This window comes from Trichomycterus rosablanca, chromosome 15 (assembly GCF_030014385.1).
Source record: "Trichomycterus rosablanca isolate fTriRos1 chromosome 15, fTriRos1.hap1, whole genome shotgun sequence".
In the NCBI taxonomy this organism is placed as follows: Eukaryota; Metazoa; Chordata; class Actinopteri; order Siluriformes; family Trichomycteridae; genus Trichomycterus; species Trichomycterus rosablanca.
Window position 1 is genome coordinate 12,268,508 of NC_086002.1, and position 16,209 is coordinate 12,284,716.

The window sequence follows — 16,209 nt, forward strand, 5'->3', positions numbered from 1 at the left end:
AAACATGGTTAACCCTTGTGCCCTGTGGATGGCAGCATGACTATTCTGAAAGAGGACACTTCTGTTAGGATTATCAAAGAAGAAAGTCCTAAATTAAGCCAGCAAAATGCCCCCACAGCATAACAGTTCCAGCAGATTCCATTACTGTAGGGAGCAAAGCTATCAGACATGTACTGTTCTCTTGGTGTACACTGCAGTAGTTTACACTAGTAGTTAAGCAGTCTTTTTTTTACCTGAAAATACTGCTTAATATTGGTTTTCAATACATATTGTGGTCAAGAAACGTCAACCTTAACAGAGATTTGACTAATAGACTGAAATTTACAAATAGCTGAGATGTGGAGGGGAAATCAAGCTTCAACAAATATAGGCCCACATATGTTGACAATATTAAAATATGTCATTTATGTAAATACCTTTTAATGATGGTGATACCTGCCTTTATTTTCTATTCAAGTGTATTCCTTTAAAAAGTACATTGTTATACATCTTCCAATATAAAAATGAAAAATCAATGGACCTACAGTAATCCATAAACAGTTATTGGCCAGTGCTTTTTTCCCCTCAGAGCCCATTTACCCTGCGTTTGCCATTGCTTCAATAAAGTGTTGATTGGAATAAGTTCCAGCATCACAGCATGGAGTGGACTATTTTCGGCTCCTGCCTCATCCTGCTGTCTCCAAAGCGAGCTTTACTTTGCTTACCTACGGATGGACTCTTGACTGTGGGCATGCTGTGCACCAATCTGCCCTGGTTCTGGCCTTCACTGGTCATGGTGACCCCTGTGGTACACAGATATTCATTCAAAAACATACTGGTGCCATTTATTTGAATAGAAGCAATCTATACTCATACACAAGACCAAATTGACACTCTGCCGTCTATTAATAAAGTTTACTAGGTTAAAATGAAGTGCACCACAATGGAATCATCAGCCAATCAAAGACATTGTCACTTAAGTCAATAAAGTAAATGAACAAGATAAAAATGAGAACACTAACTCTAATTTAGTTAATTAATGACTGTTGAAGGATGTTCACAATCCAGAGTACAGGCAAGACTGAAGTGTACAAGCATTTATGAGTGTGTATAAATCCACAAAACAATGTACTAAATACATGACAAAACCAGTAGTGTTAAGTATGCATTATGCAGTTTTACACACAAGTTTGCCATCTATGTTCTCTGCCCAGCCTTTTACAAAACTTGTGCATCAAAAATCCAGTAAAAAGCTAATGATGTAACGTTTGTACACCAATTATGACTTTACTGGCTGTACTGCCAACTACAAATTCTTATAAGTTCCTTGAGCAGTTAGTAAACTTTACAGACTATTTTATGCAATATATTCTGTTATGGAAGGCTTTGCTGTTATAATGATTAGAAAATCCATCACCTTTAGGTTTAATATTGACCTCACAACACATTCTGTCAAATAAGGATGGACAGTTTTAGTCAGCTGTAGACAAGTCAAATTATTAATTACTAAAACATCTGGTTCTTGTATGGTTCAGCCAGTAAACTCTGGGTGCAGGGAAGGAATACCTTGGACAGGACACCAGTCCATCGCAGGGCTTAAGCTATAACCCCACCCAGACATAGCCAATCATGTCTGTGTAGACACCTGACCAGTCGATAGCACCGCCGAGTGAACCCAATAAGAGGAATCAACCAAAAGTATTGTATATTATTTAAACATTGCACATGTTGCTGAACATGGCACATGTTTCTTCTGATAAAAACATGTTTGGATGCAAAGTGTAAACAGAGCTGACTGGAAATCTATCAGGCTGTGCAAACTCCCTTTTTTCCTACAGAACAGAAGTTACATGAATAGTAACATTCTGTTGTCAAGCATGCCTGTTTTTTAAGTGCATTTCATTTTTTTACAGACAGATTTAAATTGATTTTCTTTTTTGATGACTTTGTGCATTTATAACACTGTTGTTTAGCTTAATTGAACACTGATATATATACTGATCAGCCATAACATTAAAACCACCTCCTTGTTTCTATACTTACTCACTCAGTTACTGACAGTAGTCCATCTGTTTCTCTGCATACTTTTTCAGCTCCTTTTCATGCTGTTCTTTAATGGTCAGGACCCCCACAGGACCACTACAGAGCAGGTATTATTTAGGTGGTGGATCATTCTCAGCACTGCGGTGACACTGACATGGTGGTGGTGTGTTAGTGTGTGTTGTGTTGGTATGAGTGGATCAGACACAGCAGCGCTGCTGGAGTTTTTAAATACTGTGTCCACTCTATTAGACACTCCTACCTAGTTGGTCCACCCTGTAGATGTAAAGTCAGAGACAATCGCTCATCTATTGCTGCTGTTTGAGTTGGTCATCTTCTAGACCTTCATCAGTGGTCCCAGGGCACTGTTGGCTGGATGCTTATTGGCTGGTGGACTATTCTCAGTCCAGCAGTGACAGTGAGGTGTTTAAAAACTCCAGCAGTGCTGCTGTGTCTGATCCACTCATACCAGCACAACACACACTAACACACCACCACCATGTCAGTGTCACTGCAGTGCTGAGAATGATCCACCACCCAAGTAATACCTGCTCTGTAGTGGTCCTGTGGGGGTCCTGACTATTAAAGAACAGCATGAAAGGGGGCTAACAAAGTGTGCAGAGAAACAGATGGACTACAGTCAGTATGTGTAGTGCTACAAAGTGCTTCTATATGGTAAGTGGATCTGATAAAATGGACAGTGAGTGTAGAAACAAGGTGGTTTTAATGTTATGGCTGATTATGTATATATAATAATAATAATAATTATTATTTTTTTAATCAGCCATCAGCCTGCACCAAACATTAATGAATCATTACACTCTGTCATGCTCACATCCTTTCATCAAAATTGACAAATGTAATGGAACCAAAATGTACTTTTATTTAACAAATTTAAATTACACATAACCAAAGTAGCTCCATTTTGGTAAACTTGTGTCTGTTGACTAAATAACTTGTCATGTCCATTCCTAACACCTAACCAACAATATACAAGAACAAAAAGTACTAAAGAGACTGGTGGGGTCTGACAAACGGCTTGTCTGGTTACTTCTCCTCTTGTGTTTTTCGGTGCCATTTCTTCTGTGTATCATGCATACATGGAACTGCGGAATTTGTCACATTGCTGCCATATTTTATCTGTGTTGTACATGTAACTTCTTGTACAATGCCTATGATATTGATTTCTCATTCCACTTACACGATATTACTATTTAATTAGCAGTGGTGTTGCTTTAGGCCCTGTCCACACTAATATTTGATAATGATGGTTTGGCTTTTAGTCCACACTGCAATGGTATTTTACACTAAAGACATATTTTTCTGAAATGTTAACTCATCTGCCTTTCATTGAGTCTCACACAGAGCCTTATTGTGTTTGGAGAAATACACTATGCCCTTATTTGAAGGATCCATCCATTTAATAGGTGCCACAACCACACAGCAGAGGTCACATTTGCTACAGCAAAAAGGAACCCTGTCAAACACCCTTCCTCAGCCACAGCTAATTGTGTCTGTTCGGTGGCCAGCCAGGTCAAAAGCACAGCTGAAGCCACTCAGGTGGCGCAGCGGTAAAACACGCTAGCGCACCAGAGCTGGCAGTTCGAACCCATCGGTTCGAAACTTAGCTCTGCCATCCGGCTTACACAAAGATTATCCACACATGAACTCTCCTCATGCAGGTGAAAGAATGCAGTCGGCTACTGCACACGTGTCGGAGGGGGGTGTGTCTCGCTCACCTCAATCAGCAGTGGGGATCAGCATCAGTAGAGAATTGTGGAATTGTGGTTGTACTTAGCAACCACATGTAACACTGAGTTACCACCGCATTTGAATTTCTGTGGACGTATAATAGGCAGCACAGAGATTACCCCTGACAACTAAACAGTGGAGAGATTCTATAACATCAGTTTGCGTCTGAGGAGAGCACGTCGCTGTACACCCATCTTTCAAAACGTGCACAGCCCTCCTATTCCCGCCCGTGCATTCTGCACAGGCGTCTCTTCCGCCAATCAGGGTCCTTACACAGCGTATGAAGACACACCCACCCACACACCCACCCACCCTTACTAGGGCTTACTAGGGCTTACTAGGGCTTACTAGGATCAGTTTACATTAAATGGAGACCATCCCAAATGAAATGCTAATTGTTAAAGAATATGCTCAATATAGTTTACGTTTCTTTGTTACTCTACAATTTAGTGTGAATTACATTGACATTTTTCGGCATTTAGCGGACGCCTTTATCCAAAGCGACTTACATTACAGTTACAGTATACAGTCTGAGCAACTGGGTTAAGGGCCTTGCTCAAGGGCCCAACAGCAGCAACCTAGCAGTGGTGGGGCTTGAACCAGCAACCTTTGGATTACTAGTCCTGTGCCTTAACCACTAGGCTACGGCTTGCCCTACATGCTGAATTAAAAAAATATATCTTTTGTGAATACATTCATATTAGTGTGGACAACTGATTTAAAACTCTGCAGTTTGATTTAGGACACAGCCCTCTGTCACTTTCACTGTCACTCTCATTGGATCTGTATTTTAATGATGAAAAGAAGAGACGTTTTATTTACTAACACTTTAACCTTCTCTCCCTCTTCTCCCTACCTCTTCCTCTTCTACCATCTCTCACACATGGAACGTCTTAATTTCTCACCATTTATTTTTAATTTCTATTTTCACACTTTCCTCCCCTGAACCCTGCCCTCCCATCTCCTGTTTCCCTCACTTCTTCCTGTTTGCCTGTCTTTCACTTCTCTCTGCTTCCTGGACTGCATGGCTCAAGGAGGATAAAGTGGTTAGCACTTTTTTCTGTTTTTTCTCTTCCTGTTTAATAATGTAATTGTTGTGTCATTATGAAAGGAGTATGTGTAAGTGCGCGTTTGAATGTGTGAGCGTGTGTGTGTGTGTGTGTGTGTGTTTAAAAGGTTTAAAAGCTCAATATCTATCCAATTATTCATGGAATTCCTAATAAAACTAGTCATTTTATTTACAAATTATATATTGACTAATTTTTGTTTCATTGTGTCTTGCTTCTGCAAAGTGTCTCATAGGGAATGACAGGGTAAGGATTTCTGTATTGTAGTTTCTGCACGGAGTTCCAATCCCTCCCTTACTATAGCCAACTGATCAAGTGCCCCTTCCCCTCCTTGTGGCTGTTGCTGTGACGATGGAACAGGGAGAGGTTGTTGGGCATGGGCTGGCATCCTGGTCGAAATATTTATGTTATTAGTAGCACTTTAGATGAATGGGCACATTAATTAAGTAGTCAATAATAATAATAATGAACACGTTATTGATGTATTACAATGTCCCGTTCAGTAAAGTGCCACTAACTGTGAGAATGCATGATTGCTGCGCTTGCCTGTACCCTGGGACTGCAACGGGCATGCCAAGGGGGTAATGGGTCAGAACATACAGCACTTATGTATAACACAGTTTATCTATTTTCTCTCCCTCAGTAATCCCACTTGTCACTCTTCCTGTGCACTTGTGTTGTCCTAAGTGTGTTTGTCTGTGTAAGTCTTTCAAGTGTGTGTTTTTTTGTTGTACAGTACATTTAATTTGTGTGTCTTTTTTTAATGTCAGGCAGTGTAGCCGTAGCCCTGGTCACATGCTAACTTCAGCGCTAATTGATTGATTGATAAAATGAGCTACACTTTAACTTAATGTTTCCTCCTAGGTCTGAACCTAGCAAAGTGAGTTCCCAGTTAGTGCTGTTACCATGTAACATGTAGCCTCTACACATAGCTGACAATTCCCTTATGGCTTTATATTGCAGAAATACAGTAAGGTTTTTTTTTTTTTTTACCATAACATTGAATCCACCTTCTTGTTTCTACACTCAGTGTCCATTTAATCAGCTCCACTAACCATATAGGAGCACTTTGTAGATCTACAATTACTGCCTGTAATCCATCTGTTTCTCTGCATGCTTTGTTAGCCCCTTTCACCCTGTTCTTCAATGGCCAGGACTCTCCCCACAGGACCACTACAGAGCAGGTATTATTTAGATGTTGGATCATTCTCAGCACTGCATTGACACTGACATGGTGGTGGTGTGTTAGTGTGTGTTGTGCTGGTATGAGTGGATCAGACACAGCAGCGCTGCTGGAGTTTTTAAACGCCTCACTGTCACTGCTGGACTGAGAATAGTTCACCAACCAAATATATCCAGCCAACAGTGCCCCGTGGGCAGCGTCCTGTGACATCTGATGAAGGTCTAGAAGATGACCAACTCAAACAGCAGCAATAGATGAGCGATCGTCTCTGACTTTATCGTCTCTGATCGTCTCTGACATCTACAAGGTGGACCAACTAGGTAGGAGTGTCTAATAGAGTGGACAGTGAGTGGACATGGTATTTAAAAACTCCAGCAGCGCTGCTGTGTCTTATGCACTTATACCAGCACAACTCACACTAACACATCACGACCATGTCAGTGTCACTGCAGTGCTGAGAATGATCCATCACCTAAATAATACCTACTCTGTGGTGTTCCTGACCATTGAAGAACAGGGTGAAAGCAGGCTAAAACAGTATGTAGAGAAACAGATGGACTACAGTCAATAACTGTAGAACTTCAAAGTGCTTTTATATGGTAAGTGGAGCTAATAAAATGGACAGTGAGTGTAGAAACAAGGAGGTGGTTTTAATGTTATGGCTGATCAGTGTATATACAGTGTATCACAAAAGTGAGTACACCCCTCACATTTCTGCAGATTTTTAAGTATATCTTTTCATGGGACAACACTGACAAAATGACAGTCACAATGAAAAGTAGTCTGTGTGCAGCTTATATAACAGTGTAAATTTATTCTTTTCTCAAAATAACTCAATATACACCCATTAATGTCTAAACCACCGGCAACAAAAGTGAGTACACCCCTAAGAGACTACACCCCTAAATGTCCAAATTGAGCACTGCTTGTCATTTTCCCTCCAAAATGTCATGTGACTCGTTAGTGTTACTAGGTCTCAGGTGTGCATAGGGAGCAGGTGTGTTCAATTTAGTAGTACAGCTCTCACACTCTCTCATACTGGTCACTGAAAGTTCCAACATGGCACCTCATGGCAAAGAACTCTCTGAGGATCTTAAAAGACGAATTGTTGCGCTACATGAAGATGGCCAAGGCTACAAGAAGATTGCCAACACCCTGAAACTGAGCTGCAGCACAGTGGTCAAGATCATCCAGCGTTTTAAAAGAGCAGGGTCCACTCAGAACAGACCTCGCGTTGGTCGTCCAAAGAAGCTGAGTGCACGTGCTCAGCGTCACATCCAACTGCTGTCTTTGAAAGATAGGTGCAGGAGTGCTGTCAGCATTGCTGCAGAGATTGAAAAGGTGGGGGGTCAGCCTGTCAGTGCTCAGACCATACGCCGCACACTACATCAAATTGGTCTGCATGGCTGTCACCCCAGAAGGAAGCCTCTTCTGAAGTCTCTACACAAGAAAGCCCGCAAACAGTTTGCTAAAGACATGTCAACAAAGGACATGGATTACTGGAACCATGTCCTATGGTCTGATGAGACCAAGATTAATTTGTTTGGTTCAGATGGTCTCAAGCTTGTGTGGCGGCAGTGGTGTACACAGTGGTGTACACTGTGTATCACAAAAGTGAGTACACCCCTCACATTTCTGCAGATATTTAAGTATATCTTTTCATGGGACAACACTGACAAAATGACACTTTGACACAATGAAAAGTAGTCTGTGTGCAGCTTATATAACAGTGTAAATTTATTCTTCCCTCAAAATAACTCAATATACAGCCATTAATGTCTAAACCACCGGCAACAAAAGTGAGTACACCCCTTAGTGAAAGTTCCTGAAGTGTCAATATTTTGTGTGGCCACCATTATTTCCCAGAACTGCCTTAACTCTCCTGGGCATGGAGTTTACCAGAGCTTCACAGGTTGCCACTGGAATGCTTTTCCACTCCTCCATGACGACATCACGGAGCTGGCGGATATTGGAGACTTTGCGCTCCTCCACCTTCCGCTTGAGGATGCCCCAAAGATGTTCTATTGGGTTTAGGTCTGGAGACATGCTTGGCCAGTCCATCACCTTTACCCTCAGCCTCTTCAATAAAGCAGTGGTCGTCTTAGAGGTGTGTTTGGGGTCATTATCATGCTGGAACACTGCCCTGCGACCCAGTTTCCGGAGGGAGGGGATCATGCTCTGCTTCAGTATTTCACAGTACATATTGGAGTTCATGTGTCCCTCAATGAAATGTAACTCCCCAACACCTGCTGCACTCATGCAGCCCCAGACCATGGCATTCCCACCACCATGCTTGACTGTAGGCATGACACACTTATCTTTGTACTCCTCACCTGATTGCCGCCACACATGCTTGAGACCATCTGAACCAAACAAATTAATCTTGGTCTCATCAGACCATAGGACATGGTTCCAGTAATCCATGTCCTTTGTTGACATGTCTTCAGCAAACTGTTTGCGGGCTTTCTTGTGTAGAGACTTCAGAAGAGGCTTCCTTCTGGGGTGACAGCCATGCAGACCAATTTGATGTAGTGTGCGGCGTATGGTCTGAGCACTGACAGGCTGACCCCCCACCTTTTCAATCTCTGCAGCAATGCTGACAGCACTCCTGCGCCTATCTTTCAAAGACAGCAGTTGGATGTGACGCTGAGCACGTGCACTCAGCTTCTTTGGACGACCAACGCGAGGTCTGTTCTGAGTGGACCCTGCTCTTTTAAAACGCTGGATGATCTTGGCCACTGTGCTGCAGCTCAGTTTTAGGGTGTTGGCAATCTTCTTGTAGCCTTGGCCATCTTCATGTAGCGCAACAATTCGTCTTTTAAGATCCTCAGAGAGTTCTTTGCCATGAGGTGCCATGTTGGAACTTTCAGTGACCAGTATGAGAGAGTGTGAGAGCTGTACTACTAAATTGAACACACCTGCTACCTATGCACACCTGAGACCTAGTAACACTAACAAATCACATGACATTTTGGAGGGAAAATGACAAGCAGTGCTCAATTTGGACATTTAGGGGTGTAGTCTCTTAGGGGTGTACTCACTTTTGTTGCCGGTGGTTTAGACATTAATGGCTGTATATTGAGTTATTTTGAGGGAAGAATAAATTTACACTGTTATATAAGCTGCACACAGACTACTTTTCATTGTGTCAAAGTGTCATTTTGTCAGTGTTGTCCCATGAAAAGATATACTTAAATATCTGCAGAAATGTGAGGGGTGTACTCACTTTTGTGATACACTGTATATATATATATATATATATATATATATATATATATATATATATATATATTAAATAAAGTAGCATTTTTTTAAACATACATAGATGCATAGAGTTTCTTTTTATACAAGCAAGTCACACCATGCCATTTTCAAGTCTTATTCATACCATTAAAGCACAGGCTCAGAAGACTTTATTGTGAATTTCATTGACCCATCAGAAGCTTAATTATGTTTATGTTGGTTACTTATTATAAATATAGAATAGAATAGAATGTTTATTTGTCATATATACATATATACATGTACAGTACAACAAAATTCTTTCTTGTTTGGAAGCTGGGGTAAGAGCGCAGGGTCAGTCATTTTACGGTTCCCTTCTGGTGCTGAAAGGGGTTAAGGGCCTTGCTCAAGGGCCCAACAGTGGCAGAGCTGGGATTCAAACTATCAGCCTTTCAGCTGATAGCCCAAAGCCCTACCCACTAGGCTACGACACTCTAAAACTCATGTTTTTTTTTATTCCACTTTTACTGAAACTGCTATGCTGATTAAAGGTTTCTAATAAAAATGCAAATAAAAGCATTTTACTAGGTGTCTTTAATTCATGCAGCCTATTATATGTAGCTTAACATTCTTTACTAGCTTACAGCCTAGCACTGAAAGGTGGATAAAGAAAATGTGGCTTACAACATACATTAGGTTGTGTACCTTAAATTAAGAATTTAGTCATAAAATCAATTCACTCTGTTTTGTTTTAGGGGTTAAACTCTGGCTGTGTGTTGGCACCTAACATTATATGCATTTGATTCAAAGTTAATAAAGCAGCTATTCAGAAACTCAGTGTAACAGTGTGGGGCAGGCCTTGCTTCTGAGGTGGCAGCAGGGGCGGCTCGTTCTCTAGGGTGATCGGGCGACGCACCACCAAAGGGCGAATGGGAAGAAATTTTTCTATCACAGCTGTGACTGTTCTGGACAGTCTGTCTTGCCTCTAAATATCATAGTCCAATCAGCGTCGAGTTGTGTTCTGTACAGTACCGCCCCTTTTGGGGCGACTTCAGTCTGATTGAAAATCGCCCCGGATTGCTCTCATAGACTCTCATGTTAAGGCTCTTTTTTTCAAACTGCAGGCGCTGCAATACAATCTGTATGGGTTCCGGGAGGGCTCGCACTTACGTGCTTGCGTCACACGTAACCTGGTGTAGCGATCTCGTCACCATGACTACCATCACCTCAGTTCGGAGCAACTCCATCGTGTCATTAATGCCATTCAGTCATCGTAGTAATCAGGATAAATTAGCAACTTAAGAATTAGGGCCACCCAGACCAAATTTAAACATCAAGTATCTACAAAGGGGGGAATCATATAAGTTACAAGTAAGTTACAAGTAAGTAATGTAATTTTTAAATTGTGAATTGTGATTGCACTTATTGTATCTCCCCAATCGTTTAATTGTACTTCTTTATTCATTGCACATCAGCCCCGATGCCAATCTTTATTCTGGATCTGCTGCACCTAAAATAAAATGCTATCTGATGAAGACTGAATTAAATCGTTAGTGTGAAAGCTTTACTTCATTTTATGATTAATAATAAAGCTGGTCTCTCTCCATGTTCAGAGTTATTTGTGAGGGCAAACTGACAGATGACTTAAGATGTTAATTATTTAAGCTTTACTTTACCCATTGAATGGGTCACCTTGGCCATCATCGCAACAATTGCCCCCCTTTGAGAGATTTGGCAGGAGCCGCCACTGGGTGGCAGGTATAGTCACATTCCTGCAAGACCAGGGAAGATTAACCCAATATACATGATGCTTAACCACCGCCGTTTTGTATTTTTCTGTGAGAAAAGTTGTGCCGCACTGAATGCTGGGATTGCCTTCACCTATAAGGCAGCATCGGATGCTCCCTCGTTCTTGAGTCAAATACCGTGGAAATTTTAAGATACCTTAGTAGTGAGGATATTAAGGCATCTAGGATTTCGGGAGCACGCACAGGATGACGTAAAATGTTGTCTATGTAGAGAGCTCCCTAGGTTTTCGAACACACCCATTATGTTTTTAATGATTTGGGGGTGTTGTTTATAGTAGTTTATTATGCTGTGTCCTACTGTTTAGGTTGTTCAGATATCTGGTGGCTAGCTTGCTACCCCTTTGAATCGTTGAACATAATGTGCATACTGCTTGCTTGTACATCATTCATACTTGTGCATTATTAATTACCAATTAATTTGTACTATTTTTATATCCTGATATTTGCACTTAATTAGCAAGGGGGTTTCCCAGTCAGCTGTATTTTCCTGGCTTAAAGATATCACTAATACTATCACACTTTTGATGTAATAGTTGAGACTACACCAAAATTGTGCGGACTCTTTAAATTATTGTCCAATAATGTGTTTTGTCTCAGGGGTATGATTCAGTTAGTTTGTCTCAGCAAATCTCTTAGACTTGGAAGAGGGGCAATCATTTTATCTAGCTTATTTCCTCTCTGGGTCTTTAAACCAATCCCCCACCTATCTCTCTCTCTCTCTCTCTCTCTCTCTCTCTCTCTCTCTCTCTCTCTCTCTCTCTCTCTCTATCTTACTCATTCTGCCTCTCCACCCGCTCACACACACACTTCTCTTTCTCTTTCCCCATATCTGCTGTGGTTACCATGGAGAACTGTGTTCAGCGAGGCAGGCAGGGGGAGGATGGCACACTTACACACAGCCGTCAGGAGAAAACACATTCACAGTCATGCTATTCACGCTAGCATACACACACACAAATTCTTTTTTGACTATTTAAATACTTATTTGCCTCATGCTGTGTGTTTTTTTTTTTTTATATAGTGATCTGTGTGATCTAACCTATGACTAAAACATAAACATAGCTGCCCCAACATCCAGTAAATAAAGCAATAAGACCCCCGAAAATGCACAACCTTACAGGAAAGTATTTGATAAAAGAGTTGATCACAAATAAACCAGCTACTTCATTTACCAGCATGCGATAGCTGAGTTCCCGAATAAGCATAAAGAGAGAAGAACTCTTAAACAGTAAAACTGGGAGCGGCTACAAATGGACAGTTGACCCTGTTGGAGCCCTAATCCACTGTCTATCCACATGTGGGGTTTACACAAAAAGTGACATTTTGTCGCTTCTGGAGTAGGCGTGCTGTAACGACAGTGAGGCATCTCAACATCGGTTGAGTTCCCTGGAAAGAGATCAAATAATGCCGGCAGAAACAAAAGTACCGGTCTTACAGAGCAGGCAGGTGTCGGAAAAGCACAAATACTGTGCAACACACTGCAATAAACCTGCAATGAGGTGGCCAACAATGCTGGTATTTAAAAATCTCTCACAGCTGCAGTGAATTCATGCTGATGAGGCACAGAGACTGCCTGATTGAAAGAAATGCCACTGCCGGCCATAATGGCACAGGCAGACATGATTCATGGCAAGAGGGCACCGTTACACTATCAGCATACATTTGTAAATGTAATAAATGTAATTCTGGAAGATTTGAGCCTGGAGTCTATGTTTTTTGAGTATGCTGGTATGAGCATCACGTCATTTAGATCCTCATCATTATAGAGTATGCTTACATAGGCGTAAGATATGCTGCATTTCATATTACGTATCTATCATGCAGCAGATTTAATGCAATAAACCCAGACTTTCATAGGACCTAAGCTGGGTTCCTCATTTTTTGCTGCAGTAAACTTAGTGAACTCATCCTCATGGCATGATGGATTGCAGTAAGAAAACTGAATGAAACGCACGTCTCCTGACAGCCTGAGTGTGAGAAATATACATCACTTGCAGAAGTTCCCGTGTGATCATCTGTCACACCCCCGGAATAACTGCTGTTCAATGCAGTATTAAAATAATGAGCAGCATTAATAAGGAACAGAAGTGCACAAACAAGGCACATTATAGAAGGAATCCTTTCTGTAAAAAAAACATGCAAAAACTAGCCGAAATTCAAACCTGGGAACTTAGAATCTCAGTGCTGATGTGCTAGCGGATTATTCACTGAGCCACCTGAGCGCACTAATCAAGGTTAAAACAAGGTTTCCGAGGTTGTGTTGCAGCCTCTTTGCCCAAATTTGAACTGAACCAATATACACTGATCAGCCATAACAATAAAACCACCTCCACTGTCCATTTTATCAGCTCCACTTACCATATAGCTGCACTTTGTAATTCTACCATTACTGACTGTAGTCCATCTATTTCTCTACATACCTTTTTAGCCTGCTTTCACCCTGTTCTTTAATGGTCAGGACCCCCACAGAGCAGGTATTATTTAGGTGGTGGATGATTCTCAGGACTGCAGTGACACTGACATGGTGGTGGTGTGTTAGTGTGTGTTGTGCTGGTATGAGTGGATCAGACACAGCAGCGCTGCTGGAGTTTTTTAATACCGTGTCCACTCACTGTCCACCCTATTAGACACTCCTACCTAGTTGGTCCACCTTGTAGATGTAAAGTCAGAGACGATCGCTCATCTATTGCTGCTGTTTGAGTTGGTCATCTTCTAGACCTTCATCAGATGTCACAGGACGCTGTCCACGGGGCGCTGTTGGCTGGATATATTTTTGGTTGGTGGACTATTCTCCATCCAGCAGCGACAGTGAGGTGTTTAAAAACTCCAGCATGTAACACACGGTGACAATGGACGGTGACAGTGGACAGTGACAGTGAATCGAGCTGTAAAATGGTTACTACATTTAGTGGCTTTGTGAGCAGCAGATCTTTGAGAAAAAAAAACGTTCGCTCGGGTGGCACAGTGGTAAAACATGCTAGCCCATCAGTGCTGAGATCTCGAGCTCTCAAGTTTGAATCTTAGCTCTGCTATCACCTGGCTGAGCGTCTATACAGACACACAGTTGGAAAAGGTTGAAACAAGGTTTCTCTTTGCTGGTGCAAGTGCAGCTTCTGCTGTCTGGTAGAAGGGCATGCACAGATGGTGGCTGATCATAGATAGCATTGCGTGGCTCTCTGCGTGTGATTCTGCGCTCTGTGAGACCACGCCCCTTTCAGGTGAAAAGAAACGACCAGCTGCGCACATGTCAGAGGTGGCACGTGCCAGCCTCTGCCCCCTAGATTGGGGGTAAGGGTGGCGACAGTGATAAGAGAGAGATAGGCTTCAGTTGGCCATGCTTGAATCAGGGTGTAAATGGGGGGAAAGAGATGATGAAAAAAAAAAAAGAATACTCTCGCGTGTGACTCAAATTCAATCTAATTTGAGGATTAAATCTGGATTATTCTACCCGTTTAACCACACATACAGTGCCATCAGATAATATTCACACCCCTTCACTTTTTCCACGCTTTGTTACATTACATATTTGAAAACCGATTTGAGTATAGTTTTCTTTTAAAAAAATCTACATGAAGTAGCCCATAATGACAAAGTGAAAACATGTTTTCAGACATTTTTGTAAATGTATAACAAATGTAAACATTTAAACATAATAGGTACATAAGTATTCACACCCATGGCTTAATACTTTGTTGAAGCACCTTTGGCAGCAATCACAGCCTCAAGTCTTCTTGGGTATGTCTGTACAAGCTTGGCACACCTGTTTTGGGGCATTTTCTCCTATTCTTCTCTGCACATCCTCTCAAGCTCAGTCAGGTTGGATGGGCAGCGTCTGTAGACAGCCATTTTTAGGTCTTTCCAGAGATGTTCAATTGGATTCAAGTCCGGGCTCTGGCTGGGCCACTCAAGGACATTTACAGACTGCTCCTGAAGCCACCTTTTTGTTATCTTGGCTGTGCGCTTTGGGTCATTGTCGTGTTGGAAGATGAATCGTCGCCCTAGTCTGAGTTCCAGAGCACTCTGGAGCAGGTTTTCTTGAAGAATCTCTCTATATTTGGCTGCTGTCATTTTACCCTCTATTCGCGGCTAGTCGCCCAGTTCCTGCCGCAGAAAAACATCCCCACAGCATGATGCTGCCACCACCATGCTTGACAGTAGGGATGGTGTTAGCCAGGCGATGAGCAGTGCCTGTTTTTCTCCAGACATGGCGCTTGTAGTTCAGGCCAAAAAGTTCTATTTTGGTTTGATCAGACCAGAGATTCCTCTGGTCTGTGAATCCTTAAGGGGCTTTTTGGCAAACTCCAAGCGGGCTGCGATGTGCCTTTTTGTGAGGAGTGGCTTCCATCTGGCCACTCTACCATACCATAAAGGCCTGATTGGTGGAGTGTGTTAGCAATGGTTGACCTACTGGATGGTTGTCCTATCTCAACAAGGGAACACTGGAGCTCTGCCTTAGTGACCATTGGGTTCTTGGTCACCTCTCCGACCAAGGCCCTTCTTCCCTGATTACTCAGTTTGGTCGGGCGGCCAGATCTAGGGAGGGTTCTGGTGGTTCCAAACTTCTTCCATTTCCGAATAATGGAGACCACAGTGCTTTTCGGGACCCTTAATGCTGCCGAAATTTTTTTTGTATCCTTCCCCAGATTTGTCCCTTGACACAATCCGGTCTCGGAGGTCTAAAGACAATTCCTTTGACTTCATTGCTTGGTTTCTGCTCTGATATGCACTGTCAACTGTGAGACCTTTTATAGACAAGTGTGTGCCATTCCAAATTATGTTCAATCAGCTGAATTTACCACAGGTGGTCTCCAATCAAGTTGTAGAAGCATCTCAAGGATGATCAGTGTAAACTGGATGCACCTGAGCTCAATTTTGAGCATCATAGCAAAGGGTGTGAATACTTATGTACCTATTATGTTTAAATGTTTACATTTTTAAAAGATTTACAAAAATGTCTGAGAACATGTTTTCACTTTGTCATTATGGGCTATTTCGTGTATATTTTTTTAAAGAAAACTATACTCAAATCGGATTTCGAATATGTCTGTAACATAACAAAATGTGGAAAAAGTGAAGGAGTGTGAATACTTTCTGATGGCACTGTATCTATTGAGGAGTAATGTAGGTGTAAAAAGGGCAGTTGTAGCCAAGTGGTTAA

General features: G+C 41.9%; 1 protein-coding gene across 6 annotated transcripts in view; it reads left to right on the forward strand.

Moving 5' to 3' along the window:
- rims1b (regulating synaptic membrane exocytosis 1b) overlaps positions 1–16,209 on the forward strand; it is a 105,069-nt gene that overhangs the window by 27,283 nt on the left and 61,577 nt on the right. For 4 of the 6 annotated variants that reach the window (XM_063010514.1, XM_063010517.1, XM_063010516.1 and 1 more), the window contains exon 3: positions 5,064–5,084. The exons of the other annotated variants lie outside the window; for them this stretch is intronic. In XM_063010514.1, coding sequence (XP_062866584.1) covers positions 5,064–5,084 — 21 coding nt within the window. The remainder of the gene's footprint in view (positions 1–5,063; positions 5,085–16,209) is intronic. 6 annotated transcript variants of the gene reach the window in all.